The sequence below is a fragment of the Sinocyclocheilus rhinocerous genome, unplaced genomic scaffold (genome assembly GCF_001515625.1).
Source record: "Sinocyclocheilus rhinocerous isolate Xijiao unplaced genomic scaffold, SAMN03320098_v1.1 scaffold1136, whole genome shotgun sequence".
Lineage (NCBI taxonomy): Eukaryota > Metazoa > Chordata > Actinopteri > Cypriniformes > Cyprinidae > Sinocyclocheilus > Sinocyclocheilus rhinocerous.
Window position 1 is genome coordinate 1,066,062 of NW_015647033.1, and position 14,475 is coordinate 1,080,536.

The 14,475-nt window shown below is 38.4% G+C and overlaps 1 protein-coding gene across 1 annotated transcript in view; it reads right to left on the reverse strand.

Moving 5' to 3' along the window:
• Positions 1-13,351, reverse strand: part of LOC107708339 (transmembrane protein 132C-like) — a gene marked incomplete at its 5' end in the record, with an annotated part of 71,959 nt that extends 58,608 nt beyond the window's left edge. The window contains one exon of the mRNA XM_016512532.1: positions 13,208-13,351. Coding sequence (XP_016368018.1) covers positions 13,208-13,351 — 144 coding nt within the window. The remainder of the gene's footprint in view (positions 1-13,207) is intronic.
• Between the last annotated feature and the right edge of the window lie 1,124 nt (positions 13,352-14,475).

Here is a 14,475-nt window from a genome sequence, read left to right on the forward strand (position 1 = left end):
ATCAGCTGTGACATAACGGGGCGCTGTTGTGTCCGCCATTTTGCGATCAGGCTCTGGTACAGCCGCCACTTCAGTCACAGACACTGTGTCGCGTTCTTCCTCCGCGACACCCACAGTAAACAAAGATCCAACAGTCAACAATGCATAATCCATTAACTGAGCGAGTGATGAACGTGGACCCTCGCGTCTAAGCTTAGCCCTAAGAGGTTGATTTATGCCATCGCAGAAAAACTCTATCAATAAACAGTCTGGTAAATCAGAATAGTGAGCGATGGCTAAAAACTCTAGAATATGGTTCTCCAATGATCGTGTACCTTGTTTAAGGGCTAATAAAATTCTTGCCGTGTCCATACCTGGCCAATGTCCACTTGAACAGCTGCTGGATCCTTGTGTGGCCGAGTATTCTGTTACGGGGCTGACAAGACGTGAGACGTGCGGATCCATGTGCAAGCTTTATTAACATGAGAGGAGGTCAGAAACACAGGCAGGGTCGAACGGTGGCAAACAGGTATATGGCGGGCAAAACACAAGAATAGTCCTAGGGCTAGCGTAGGTCAACGATCGGCAGACAGAATCACAGGGGCGAGACTAGAGGGATAAATCCAGGAAAACAGGCAAAGATCAGAAACCGAGAAAACAGACAAGGCAAGGCAAAACAAGGAAACACGGGCAGGATAACAGAAACTAGGAATAATAACCGGCTAAGCAATACTCGGCCGAGAATGGTTGTTTGAGTGAGTGTTATATAGTGAGTGAGTGATATGAAACAGCTGTGTAGTGCGAGAGTCAATGAAAATGGAAAGGGTGACCTCTGATGGCTAGCAGACGGAAGTTCATGGACCGGATTCGTGACAATAGATAAATAAAAATGTGATTCAACATGATATAACCTCTTTAAAACGCCTCATATATTAGGTAACACGGATAAAATCTGTACTGAGAATGTATGTTCAGAGCTGTCTCTAAGCACTAGAAGTTTCCCTGAAGACTAAAGCTGTCAAGAATCCAGAAAAACGCATGTCTGTGTCACCAGGAATGTCAAACTGCACAACAGAGACATGCTGTAAACTAACAAAAAATGCACTAAACATTTTTTATCCTGTATCAAAGACAAGCATGACATTGAATGGGTATCAGACCATAGTAGTGGAGATTTTGATCTCAAATCATTTGATTCTGTCCACCGAGTCACTCAGTAACAAATATATTAGCTATATATAATATAATATAATATAATATAATATAATATAATATAATATAATAGCTTTTAATAGCTTTCTGCAGGTGTTATAAACCTACTTGACTTCAAAAGTATGTGCACAAGAATGATTTGCTGACCTAAAAGATTCATTCTAAAGCACAGATTAGTTTCCGACCAAAACACATCTATATCAGAAACAATTTATACTTGTCCTTGTTGCCCTTTATGTGACTGGGGTTTCTGACAGCGCAATGAGAGAGTTTGTTACAAGCAGATACTAACAGAGCTCAATAGTGCACTGACCTGTGGGGTGATGCTTCTGACAAAGAGCCAGCAACATAAGAGACTGTGTGTGTGCACGCATGAGGAGAGAGGAACTTCACTAGTGTCCTTGGCACATTAATGAGGTAGAAAGACAGAGGGTGAGAGGCGAGGTCACATCAGGGTCAACTCTGGATCAGCAGCCCCATTAAGTGGTCCAGACACACAACTTTAATGAAATCAACCAGAGAAGAGGCCAGCAGCAACCAGAGGAGCTGCTTTCGAAATCACCGCACAGCCTTATATATATTCAGAAACTGTTTAGTGTGATTGGCTTTGTATGAAGAAGCCTGATTCTTTCATTAAAATACCCTTGCCTTGTGAATGGCTGATGGGTGCGTGTTTGTTCCTGCAAACGTTTTTCTTTCACTGTCCCTCATCACGAATTCAGCGAGTTCGAGATTTCTTATCTAAACAGAGGCAGGCGTCTGACAGATGGATGCTGACAAGCATGTTTTGAATTTAAATCCAACACCTCGGGGGATAGGGTGTAGTTTGCATTCAAGCCAAACTATGTCTGATGTCTTTAAGGTGTTGAACATCTTCCCTGTGAGTGAAGTGCACGGGCAATCAATTGCATTTGGCTGCAGCATGGAGGGAAAGCAAATTGTATAAACCCTAAAGAAGAAGAAAAAGGAGGAGAAGAACAACAACATAACAAAATCAAGGAGAAGAAGAAGAAGAAGAAGAAAGGGACAGCAACTTTACTCAGAGAGTCAAGGTTTGGGTAGTTAGCATGGTTTAACTATAACTTTTGCTGGCTGCAAAAAAACATCTTTATCCACTGATGGCCATTAAAAATTAGCAGTGTATTCTTATGGAATAAATCAATCAATCAAATATATCAATCATATATAATTATAGATGATTTAATCTTAGTTTTTGTTTTTTGATGAAAAAAAATCTTTAAAATTAGTCAGTGTTAAATCATGTCATATTAATTAATCTTAGTCAATTTTACTCAAAGATGGAATGTAATTTAAGACAAAGAAATTAAATTTTAAATCATTAGAAAGTTTACATTTACATTTAGTCATTTTGCAGACGCTTTTATCCAAAGCGACTTACAATTGGGGAATACATAAAGCGATTCTTCTTAAAGAGGCAAACAGACACAGGAAGTGCTCGTCATACCAAGTTTCAGGCATTGTTCATATGTGACCCTGGACCACAAAACCTTTTTCTTAAGTCGCTGAGGTATATTTGTAGCAATAGCCAAAAATACATTGTATGGGTCAAAATTATTGATTTTTATTTTATGCCAACAATCATTAGGATATTAAGTAAAGATCATGTTCCATGAAGATATTTTGTAAATTTCCTACTGTAACTAGGACTATCTTCAAAAAAAAATTCGGCCAAATATTGTCCTATCCTAACAAACCATACATCAATGGAAAGCTTATTTATTCAGCTTTCAGGTGATGTATAAATCTCAATTTCGAAAAAATTTACCCTTATGACTGGTTTTGTGGTCCAGGGTCACAAATAAGTACAAGCTAGAAAGGGAAGGAATAAATAAAGAGAAAAACAAAGTTTTATTTATTTATTTTTATTTAGGATGAAGTCAAGTAGCGTTGAAAGAAATGAGTTTTCAGCTGTCGCTTGAAAATTGTCAGGGATTCAGTACCATGGATAGGGGTGGGAAGATTATTCCACCAGCCAGGAAGGTTTGATTGTGCTTGATGGAAGTCCAGCCAGAAGAGCATTGCAGTAGTCTAGCCTGAAATGACAAGGGCCTGGACAAGAAGTTGTGCAGCATGCTCCGTTAGAAAGGGCCTGATCTTTCTGATGTTGTGCAATGCAAACCTGCAAGATCGAGCAGTCTTTGCAATGTGGTCTTCGAAGGTCAGCTGTTCATCAAAGATTACACCAAGATTTCTGACCGAAGTTGATGGGGTAATTGTAGAAGAACCTAGCTGGATGGAGAAATCATACTATAGAGTTGGAGTGGCAGGGAAGACAAGAAGCTCAATCTTTGCCAGATTGAGCTGTAGGTGATGTTCTTTCATCCATGCCGAGATGTCCGCCAGGCAGCCTGAGATCTGTGCAGCTACCATTGGATCATCTGGTTGCAATGAGAGATCGAGCTGTGTGTCATCAGAATAGCAATGGTAGGAGAAGCCATGTGCCTGTATGATGGGACCCAGTGATGTAGTGTATATGGAGAAGAGGAGGGGTCCAAGAACTGATCCCTGAGGAACCCCAGTGACCAGTTGATGTGCTTTGGATACCTCCCCTCCCCAGGCCACGCTGAAAGACCTACCAGGGAGATAGGATTCAAACCAGCAAAGTGGAATCCCTGTGATGCCCAGTGATGAGAGGGCGGACAGGAGGATCTGATGATTGACAATATCAAAAGCAGCAGATAGATCCAGCAGAATAAGAACTGATGATTTGGAATCAGTTTTTGCAATCCGCACGGCTTCCATGCGGATTGCAAAAGAAAGTGCTAAATTATTCCAAATATTCAACTGTTTTAAATATTAATTTAAAAGTATAAACATTTAACATGAAATTCTTAAATTGTTCATTATCTGTGTTTTAATGTGTTGCCATGGAAAGATGATGACTTACACATTAATATATGGGTATATGGTTAATATATTATTGATCACACACACCTTCAAAAGTATTTTTTAGATTAATTATTTTATTCATCAAGGATGTCTTAAATTGATCAAAAGTGACAGTACAGATACAGTATTTGTAATATTGCAAAATATTTCTATTTCAAATAAATGCTGTTTTAAACATTAGCGCATATATGAATAATCTCAGATTTATCTCAGCAGCAGCCGAGCAACTGTCACTGAGATTAATGGGACTGCTAACGTATAGCTTTCTTCCACAGCCTTTATAAAAAACAAAGGAGAAATCATTAAAAGTTGTGCAGGAACAGACATTAAAACAGGCCTGACCTGCCAACCATGCTTTGATGAGAGCGTAGTGCATCTGACAAGGAAAGAAAGAGAGAGTGAGAACAGGGAGCGTCAGTCTGTTCACCTGAGACTCCTCCTCTTCATCAATCCAGCGGCAGGCTGAGAGAAGAAAGGACAAACTCAAAACAAAAGACAAGATGGCTCAATCTAATCCCTGCTGTGGCGCTCCAGTGAAAAGAATAAAAAGTTGATGAAAGAGTATCGTGTTCGTTTTTATGCTGGGAATCATCCCTGGCTCTCCGCGCCACTGACGGTATGGGGGATTATAGCCTGCCCCATTGAGCAGAGTCCCAACCCCAGGATTAGACGGCTTGCTGTGCCGCTTCAAGCACCTCGATAAGTGGTGTTCCCACTGCTAAATCAATACCAGCACAAAACAGCGAGCAACGCAGCCAGACATGGCACTCAAGGCCCAATTAAAGGCCCAATTACAGCCTCTTTACCCATGGAAACATGAGCCAGCGAACTGAACTTCTGCACCAAAAACAGAGTACTTTGGCTTACAAAATTTGACATGTTCTTCACTGGCAAAGAGGGCCTTTTATAAAGACATTTGGTTGAGTTTTGCCGTATCGTTCTAGTAGGGTGAGTAGAGATTGTTACTTTCTGGATAGGGCAGGGCTGCAGATTCTGCATGAGGAATTCATTGGAAGCACATCTGTTCCTTCCAGGAGTAACTGATCCTCTCATTTCACACACCATTTGAGAGGAATTTGAAAAAAAAAATCCTCCTCAGTCAAGCTGAGTGGAGAGACAGAAGATGTGCAAGTAGAAAGTAAGAGAACAAAAAAATTAATAAACTGGTTAAACAAGCTGGTTTACTGGACCTAGATAGTTTAAGCCTGGTCAAGCTGGTGTTAAACTAGCCTAACCAAAATTCCTCTAAAACTTGCAAATCAGATCATACTAATGAGGTCGAGAGACCAGGAAACCGATTCAGGCTAGCTTATGCTTTTTTAAATGTATTTGTTGTTTCAATAATTTCAATAGGGGTTTCAGAATTATCTTATCTATAGGTTGATTTCATGCAAATGCATGCAAATAATCAGCAGAACATGAAGGTTAAAGAAAGCAAAAAGACAGCAAGAGCAGCCATAACAGCTCAGATCTGTAGCTTCTCTGCTTTGATTTTACAATGTACACATTCAAACACTGCAGTGCTGCTTTGCCTGACAGAGACATCTTGAGGACTTGTAATATTCCCTGAAGAAACTGACATAATTTCTTTCTTCTGCTTTCTTCTTAATCATTTTCAGCTTCAGACGACTATCAACTTCACATCTCTATCTGAGACACGCTCCAGTATTATTGCTCTCAACTGAGTCATCAGAGGCTTTGGTAGTTTGTCATGCCTGGCATTGCAAGCCTTCAAATGCAAAATGGCTAATTCTACCATTTGTCCTGTAGTGCTTTAATTAAGCAGCCCAAAATTCTGGTTTACCACCGCTTCAATTATCACCTACACAGTGACTGATTGCAAATTCTTACAAATGGACTAAATCATAACAAGAACTTTAAATTCTAATTAAATTGTAGAACAGTGGAGTCATTTTAAACTTTTAAACAAATAAAAACTTATTTGGTGTCAAACCAAAACTAATATTGATGTTTCTCATTTGTAAATCACTTTGAATAAAAGCGCCTGCTAAACGAATAAATGTAAAACACTTTTAATATATTTAAAATTTGAATACATTTACATACTCTGTTCCAAACCCTAGCAGTGAGCTGCCAAGACAACATTTTGTAGTCCCTATAAAATGACAGTGTCCTGTCCTTTGTAAACATATTAAACAGCTCTTGAAATCATCCAAATTTGACTCAAATGGATTATAGTAGCTAATGTATAATAATAAGCAGGTTGCTGCTTTTAGCTGGTCTTCTAGCCTGGTCATAGCTGGTTTAGCAGGCTGGTTTTAAAGGGGTGCTGACCACAAAATTTGCTGAACACCAACTTGGCCAGGTTAAGAGATTGACTGGCCTAAACCAGCTATGTCCAGCTTAAACCAGTAAAGGCTGGAACAGAGCTACTTTCTAACTTTGTAGAGGAAACGGTTACACTTTACTTGAAGGGGTGTGCATAAGACTGACATGACACCTTCATAATCATGACATGACACCTACATAATCATGACATGACACATGTCATGAATATGAAGGTTTTTTTATGCATGTTTATGACAACTGTCATTAAGAGTCATTCGCTCAGTTATGTAATTTTTAATGCAAAGATGACATTGTTTGAGATGTCTTTGTTATGGGCTATGGTTAGGGGTAAGGGTAGGGGTAGGGTTAGGTTAGGGTTAGGTCAAATAATGTCATATTTGCATTAAAAATGACATAACTGAGCGAATGACACTTAATGACAGTTGTCATAAACATGCATAAAACCTCCTTCATATTCATGACATGTGTCATGTCATGATTATGTAGGTGTCATGTCATGATTATGAAGGTGTCATGTCAGTCTTATGCACACCCCTTCAAGTAAAGTGTTACCGAGGAAACATTAGTTCAGGCACACATTAGGCAGAAAAATGATCAAATCAACCTTTGTCAGAGTGAAAAAGGTACAATGTGTAAGGACTCATTAGTGATGTAGTGGAGAGCATGAGAAATCAAAGAGGATGTATAATAACTCATTACCAATCTGCCCCCTGTGGACTGGAGCTAGCACCTTTGTCACCATCATCTCCTGACCTCTAAAGTAAAAGAACAGATGAGAAACATAGGGAAAGCAACCTTACCTCCCATACTCTCAGTAAGCCAGTAAATTTAGCAAGGGTTTGAAACCCAGGGAGAATAACTTTACCCAGAATCTCTTAGGTAAAGGTGGTTTAAAGGAATATTTTGACTGTTTTTCTGCCGAGAAGTAAGTTTTATTTTAATTTTGGTGGATATATTTTCAGATTTCCAGCAGTCAAAGGGAATTTGGTAACTGCTTTTGAAGCAGTTGTAAACTACAGCTCCCTTGTGCACGAATCATAAAACTTTAAAAGCCCCTGTAAACCCAAAATGTAATTTTTTCAGTTGCCCGGGACAAAAATTACAATTAGGTAAAGCATGTCAGAGTAACAAGAATATCTTCTTGAAACACCCACACATTAGGTGGAATAGGAATTTCAATGAGCGAGCATAATCAAATAACTGTACATTATTGGAATATGATTTATATAAAACTCTACAGGCGAGGAAAGAAAATTCTGTTAATGTTCATCATTTTTCTCTTTAGGCTGAAAATGAGTGCATGAAAGCTCAGTGCTCTGTCGATACCGTTTACCACCCCACACTGTGTGGCCATTATATGAACTGACACATCTGAAAGTAATGTATTTGCAGTCTGATAGGAAAAAAGCAAAGCGAGATGATTCAGACTTAAATAACATAGATGTTTTATATCCCTGTCACATTTGGGCACTGAAAACAGAGTTTCTTTTTTTTAATCAGGGGTTGGAATGGGGTGTGTTTGTGAGATTCATTTACATATGCAAATGGCACCAAAGAGAGGTGCTGAAAGAGGTGAGGGACCTATAAGGGCTGAGAGCACAGCTGTCAGTCAATGCCTTTATAATTTATGAGTGGAGAAATGCAAAGTGAGTATAATATAATAATTTTCAGCCAGAAAATGTAATCTAACACCATTTTCAAAGGGAGAAAAAAACAGGTTGAAAATCTGAACCAAGAATATAAATATAAACCATAGACTTTGCATAACAGAAAAAGCTAAAACCACCAAACAAACTAAATGATCTAGGTTTAATATCAGCACTGGGAAAGAATAAATATAAAACTATTCCATTATATATTAATTTATTTTTGCATCTCTATTTTCTATCTCAGTTAAACAGACAGCAAGGGACTAAACCTAAAGGGTCAGTTCACCCAAAAATCATCATTTACTGTCATTCATATGTTTAATGAAACCTGAGACATTTCTGTCCATCCATTGAAAGTCCATTAAACTAAAACTTGCATAAAGTAAAACAAATCCATATGAATTGATGGGTTTAATTCAAATCTTCTGAAGAGATGTGATCACTTTATATGATGAACAGATTTAATTTAGGCTTTTATTCACAACATTAATAAACACTGATCAACACGCGTGCATACAGTACATCAAATATGGTCAACGGAAGCGGAATTGTACTTGCTTGACGCACAAAAAAACACCCCATTGGTTTTCGTGTGTCAAAGATGCACTTTTGAGCTTCAGTTTACCATATTTGATGTGCTCCATGTGTGTTAATCACAGTATTTAATTTGAGCCGGATCCTGTTCCGGAAAATGTCAGATTTTCATGTTTTGTGTTCCGGTATTTATTTTAAAAGATCCGGCATTAACATGTGCATGGTGACGTGACAGTGTATGTGTGTGTGTGAATGAGTGAGTGAGTGAGAGAGCCAGCACAGCTGAGTGGGTTTATGCAGATGTATTTAGAGGTTGTTAGCTATTGGCTTTCAACATATATTTTTGACCAATCAGCTTTCTTAAGCTGAAAATCACCCTCATTGGTTGGTGCTTATCATTTTGTGCACAAAATGTCAAAGAGACAGTTAAACATTTTCATTTTTTTAATTTACAACTACGAGCAAAGCTGATGGTGTGCCTGATGAAAAGAGATCCCGTGAAGATAGAACCGCAGCCCTGGATGAGGACAGCAGGGGACAGAAGCAAAGCGAGTTAAGTCAGTCAAAAATAATGGAAGAGGCATCAACATCGTTGTCGGTGTCAAAAAATTCCATCAATCAAATGAATGATATTTGGTCTCAAAAACAGTTTAAGAACAAGCAAGTTGTATATCTGTGGTTGATTATGCAAAATCAACAACTGGGCTGTCGCACCTGTCAGAGTGTGGGGTTGCTTGGACCTGACCAAACGGTTGGGATGAAATTAGCATCTGAGTGGGTGAATTGTGCGGTGACATCCATGACTCCAGATAAAACAAAACAGCAATGGGCACTTCGTAAAAAAGTGTTTGAGCACAGTCGAACTAAATCACATATGGCAGCAGAAGGCATTTTGCAGAAGGCCAGTCAGAATACACTTATACAGAGTGTTGTTAACGCACAGTCTGAACAGATCGAAATGACTGCTAGAGTATTTCGAACAGTATACAAAGTAGTGTTGCTTTCGTCAACGAAAATTATGACTAAATATCGTCGTGAGGCAAAACGCAATAGACCTGCCCATGGATTCGAACACGAAATTGGCTGCCAGGAGTTAAATGGCATCGATATGGGGTGTATCTTACATTCTAATGTAGCGTGCGCCAGTATTCAGGAACATATCTCAACTGAAATGAGACCTAAAGTGTTCGAAAAAATTGTGCCCACAAAATTAGCCTTATTATTGACGAGGCAACAAGTCTAAGCAAGAAAAGTGCCCTAATCATTTACATGAGACTGCAGTTACAAGACATGGACACGCCTGCCGATATATTTGTGGATCTAGTGGATGATTTAAGTGCCAAGGGAATTGTTCACAGTCTACTGTCCAGTCTAGAGAGACACAACTTTACAAAGGAATTCCTCTCCAAGCAACTGATTGCCATAACAACTGATGGAGCCTCAGTGATGTTTGGACGTAAAAGTGGGGTAGTAGCTAGAATGCAGGCCCTGTTCCCTGGTGTCACTGGCTGGCATTGTACGGCACATAGACTCGAGCTTGCTGCGAGTGATACGCTCAAAGCAACTGGAGCAACTGATCATTTCAAAATCCTCATGAATAAACTTTACTCGCTCTATCACACATCAAACAAAAATAGAATGGAGCTGAAAGAGTGTGCAGAAAGTCTAGACATCCAGCTGCGCAAAATTGGGAGAATTCTAGACATTCGGTGGGTCGCATCAAGCTTCAGAACTGTCGAGGCTGTGTGGAACAATTACCCCGCTCTCTATAAGCACTTCAGCGAAGCAGCTGCTGATGCCTCACGTGACAGGGTGACCCGGAGCACCCACACTGGTCTCATCACGTGAATATCCTCTCATGCTTTCATTAACAATTTGGGACTCATGTTTGACGCTCTTCAAGAACTTTCAGAACTATCAGTTGAACTCCAAAAAAGAGAATGCACGATAATTGATGCGCACAAATCAATTGTACGACAAATGCGAGTGTTTGACGCTATGTCAGATCAGCCTGGGCGACACACAGCAGTAAGCCAGAGGGCAATACAAGAGAAGTGCTTCCAAGGTGTCACGTTGAATGCGGGAAAATCCAGTGACAGACTGATCGATCAGAAGGAATTTTTCAAGGCTATTGCAAGGAATATAGAGGAACGTTTACTGTGTATAGGTGGACGAGAAGACACAGCCAGATGTAGCAGGATGATTGGGCCATTGTTCACTGGGCCATTATTCAGGGAAAGTGAAGTTGAGTCCCTTTGCGAGCGTTTTCGAATCGACACTCCCAGAGTTGTATTGCGTGCTTACAGAGAGTATAAGGACAGTAATGGGCAACAGGTCTCAAATAAACTCAACGATCTTTTCAAGTGCATCAATACAATTCCCATCTCCAGCGCAGAATGCGAACGAGGCATCTCTCATATGAATCTGATATGCACATCAAGCCGCGCCTCTCTTAACATAAAGACAATTTCAACCGTGCTATTTCTATGCCTTGTTGGACCACCCCTCTGCAAATTTAAACCAGAAACGTACGTTAGATCTTGGATTGCTAAAGGACACCGATATGCGACTGACACACGCAGCAAAGTCCGTAGTAGGGAGGAGGATGAAAAGAAGGGTTTCAATGCACTGTGGGCTCTTCTTGAAGATTAGACAATGCAAGTGATTTAATTTGTTTACGCTCCATTACTTTCCACAGCAGTGGTGTTTTATAATAATCATATCAGCTACACATAAAAAAAATCATAGGCCGTGTATATATGTTAAGGAATAATGCACAAGTTTGTTCAGAAACTTGTGAATGATGTTCTTTTTATTTATTTATTTATTTTTGTGAATGATGTTCTTATAGTTGCGCTATCACTGTTTAGTGATGTCACTGTATGTTCCGGGAAAATTTAAGTTGTACACTGTAAACTCCAATAGTTTACCTTACTTAGATTTAATTAGTTATCTTTACTTAGTTGTTATACTTACTAGGTTTTATTAAGTTACAGCTACTTTCAAGGCAAATAAAACAATTTACTTACTGTTTTGAGTGACACTTACTTAAAATATTCATTACTATAATTTTCTTCTTGTTAATGCAGCAATGCATCATGAAGTCAGAGTTATTTGATTTCAAGGGAAGAAAAGTAATAAATAGATTGCTTTTAGAAAGTGACTTATCTTCTTATTAAAGCATTAGTGCATTGTTTTGTGTGTGAGTTTATTAATGAACATTTTCCAGTTTAATTTTTCCTAAATACCTCGAGATGCTTTTAATTGGGTTTATTTAATTCTTAAATAGTGTGTGGTACTATGCTAAAGTCACACACAGACTTAAACATTCAGCACGTGAACCACAACAATGGTAACAATTAAATTTCATTTATTTTCATTAATTGTAACAATAACCATTTTATTTGCTCTTTTTGTTGTGCTACTACTGACACAAGACAGCAAATTAAATTGGCAAATTAAATCAACAACTGTAAAACAAAGCAACTGCATAAGTTATTCATGCCGCAATGCACTCTGGGAGACAGTGAGTAGCTATACTAAGACATGAGTAAACCTAATTGAAAGGATCAAGTAGCCCCTAGAGTTCTTTTTTAGTTACTAGAACTCTCGTGTAAGTAAACTATACTAACTAAGCATTTGTCAGTACAACATACTATTCCTATTTCACTTTACTTCGTTTTTTCAAGGCAATCGGTTTGCATGCTTTTTTTAAGTAAGCCCAACTAATTAGATTTTACAGTGTATGTATAGCTTTTAATTGCTGATTTTGTTCCGGGAAATATTCATTTACAAATTAAGCACTGGTTAATCAATGTTAATCTGTTCATCACAATGCGTTGCTTACAAAGATGAACAAAAATCCTGTGGGTTTGGAACAACGTGAGGGTGAGTAATTGATGACAGAATATTTAATTGTGGGTGAGCTATCTCTTTAAGCAGATACATTTACACTAAATACAACTGATGAAACACCCTAATTTACATAACAAAGTCAAAGGTGTAGTACGAACAGCATTTCAGTACCATTAAATGACTCAAATTAATCACATGAATACAAATGACAAAAAAAAAAAAAAATGCACCAAGAAGTAACTACAAAGCTACTAGTAGCTTAAAGTAGCTATAAAGTTAAGGTAGCTTGTTACAGGAAAAGTTACATGTTTGAAACCATTTGAAGTACTGCAGTGCTTCTGAGAAATGTAGTGAAGTAACTTCCTAGCACTTCATAATATAATGCAGTACTCCAGAGGGCCTGTATATGAAACAAGCAGAAGAGTTTAGAAGAATAGTCATTAGGCAGAGATGCTTATATTTGAGGGCTAAAGGCCAAAGGGCTGTATGGTGCAGGTCACTGTATATGTGCATGCGTTTGGATCTTTGTTGGCCGAAACTTTACAAAGAGAACAGAATTGTGAGCAAGGGTAGAACAATTTTTTTGGTTTGCAGTGTTTTTGCCTTAAGCTTCGATCTTAAACTTTGAACTTCTGGGTCATTCAAGTAACCAGCAGCCTTCTGACGATAGCGCCTTTGATACCAGTAGTCTCTAGATTCAGAATTCCCCTTTGTTAATAAAAGCGTTAATAGAACGGACAGATTGAACAGTTACTGACCTTTTTCCGAAGTTGGCTTCCTTCCTACGACAGTGCAGAGTGACCACTCTGTGTCCCTCGCTCCTGACGTCTTGACTAACTGTCCACTGAACAGGGTTGCTGGCCCTCGCTCCCAAAAATGCCACACCATCCTTCAACTTGACCCTGTTGGAAACAAATGACCTTGCATTATGTAGTGTATTTTTTTAAAATAAAGAAAAATTAAAGGTAATCATAATACTTTTATTTAAAAAATAAACAACAGGTTTGCATTTGCATTTTCCAAGACACTCCTCATGGATACTGAATGATTAACAAAAAGTGTTTCTTGTTCTTGAACAGATTGCAGTTGTTTGCCTCATGCATTATACAGACAACGAGAGACTAACCAACAGCTCATGTAATACATTGTAGGATACGGAGGTTCTTGTATAACCTCTAAATCAGTTAAAGAATTATTTTGAGGTCATTGTGTTCTGCTTCCTTCACATATAATCATAACTGTGCGGGTTACAAAAGATATCTGTTTGGAATATTTGTAAAAGTCTATTATATTGATTAACACCGACACAATAACTACTTTAAAGGGACAGATCCCCCCCCCCCCCCAAAAAAAACCTATTCACTCTCATGGAAGACAAAAGGTGAAATTTTGAGTAATTTACTTGTCGCCTGAAATTACAATGAATGGGGACTGCAGATTTCAAAATTCTAAAAGGACACAAAAGTATCATACATAAGTATTATAATCACAGTCCATACAAATTGGGAGATATATTCAAAATCTTCTGAAGTAATTTGATAACTTTGTTTGACTACAGATTAAAATTTAATGTGATACTGATGTCAACTCTTTGTGACTTGGACCACAGAAAAAATCATGAACGAATCACTGTGAACCAAATCAACCGAATTACTGAAAAAATCCAACTTGAACACACATACACACACTTACATGGTGCTGGTTTGTCATTTTGAAGCAACCTCATTTATCGTTTATTATGTTAAAGAGACTGGTCAGGATATTTTTTTAAATATCTTCTTTTTTTTGTTCCATGAAAGAAAAAAGGGCCATACAGGTTTGAAACGACATGACAGTGAGTAAAAAACATATTTAGGTGAATACCCCCATTGTTTACAGTGGTAATGAAATGGCACAATGCATTCTTCCTTGTGCAGGTCCCACATTGCTCTAAACATCCAGTACATGTATTCAGCCAATCAAAGACAGGATGTTGAAGACAAGTCTGCAGTGCAATTCAAATGCAGAAAATAATGGAATTGATGTT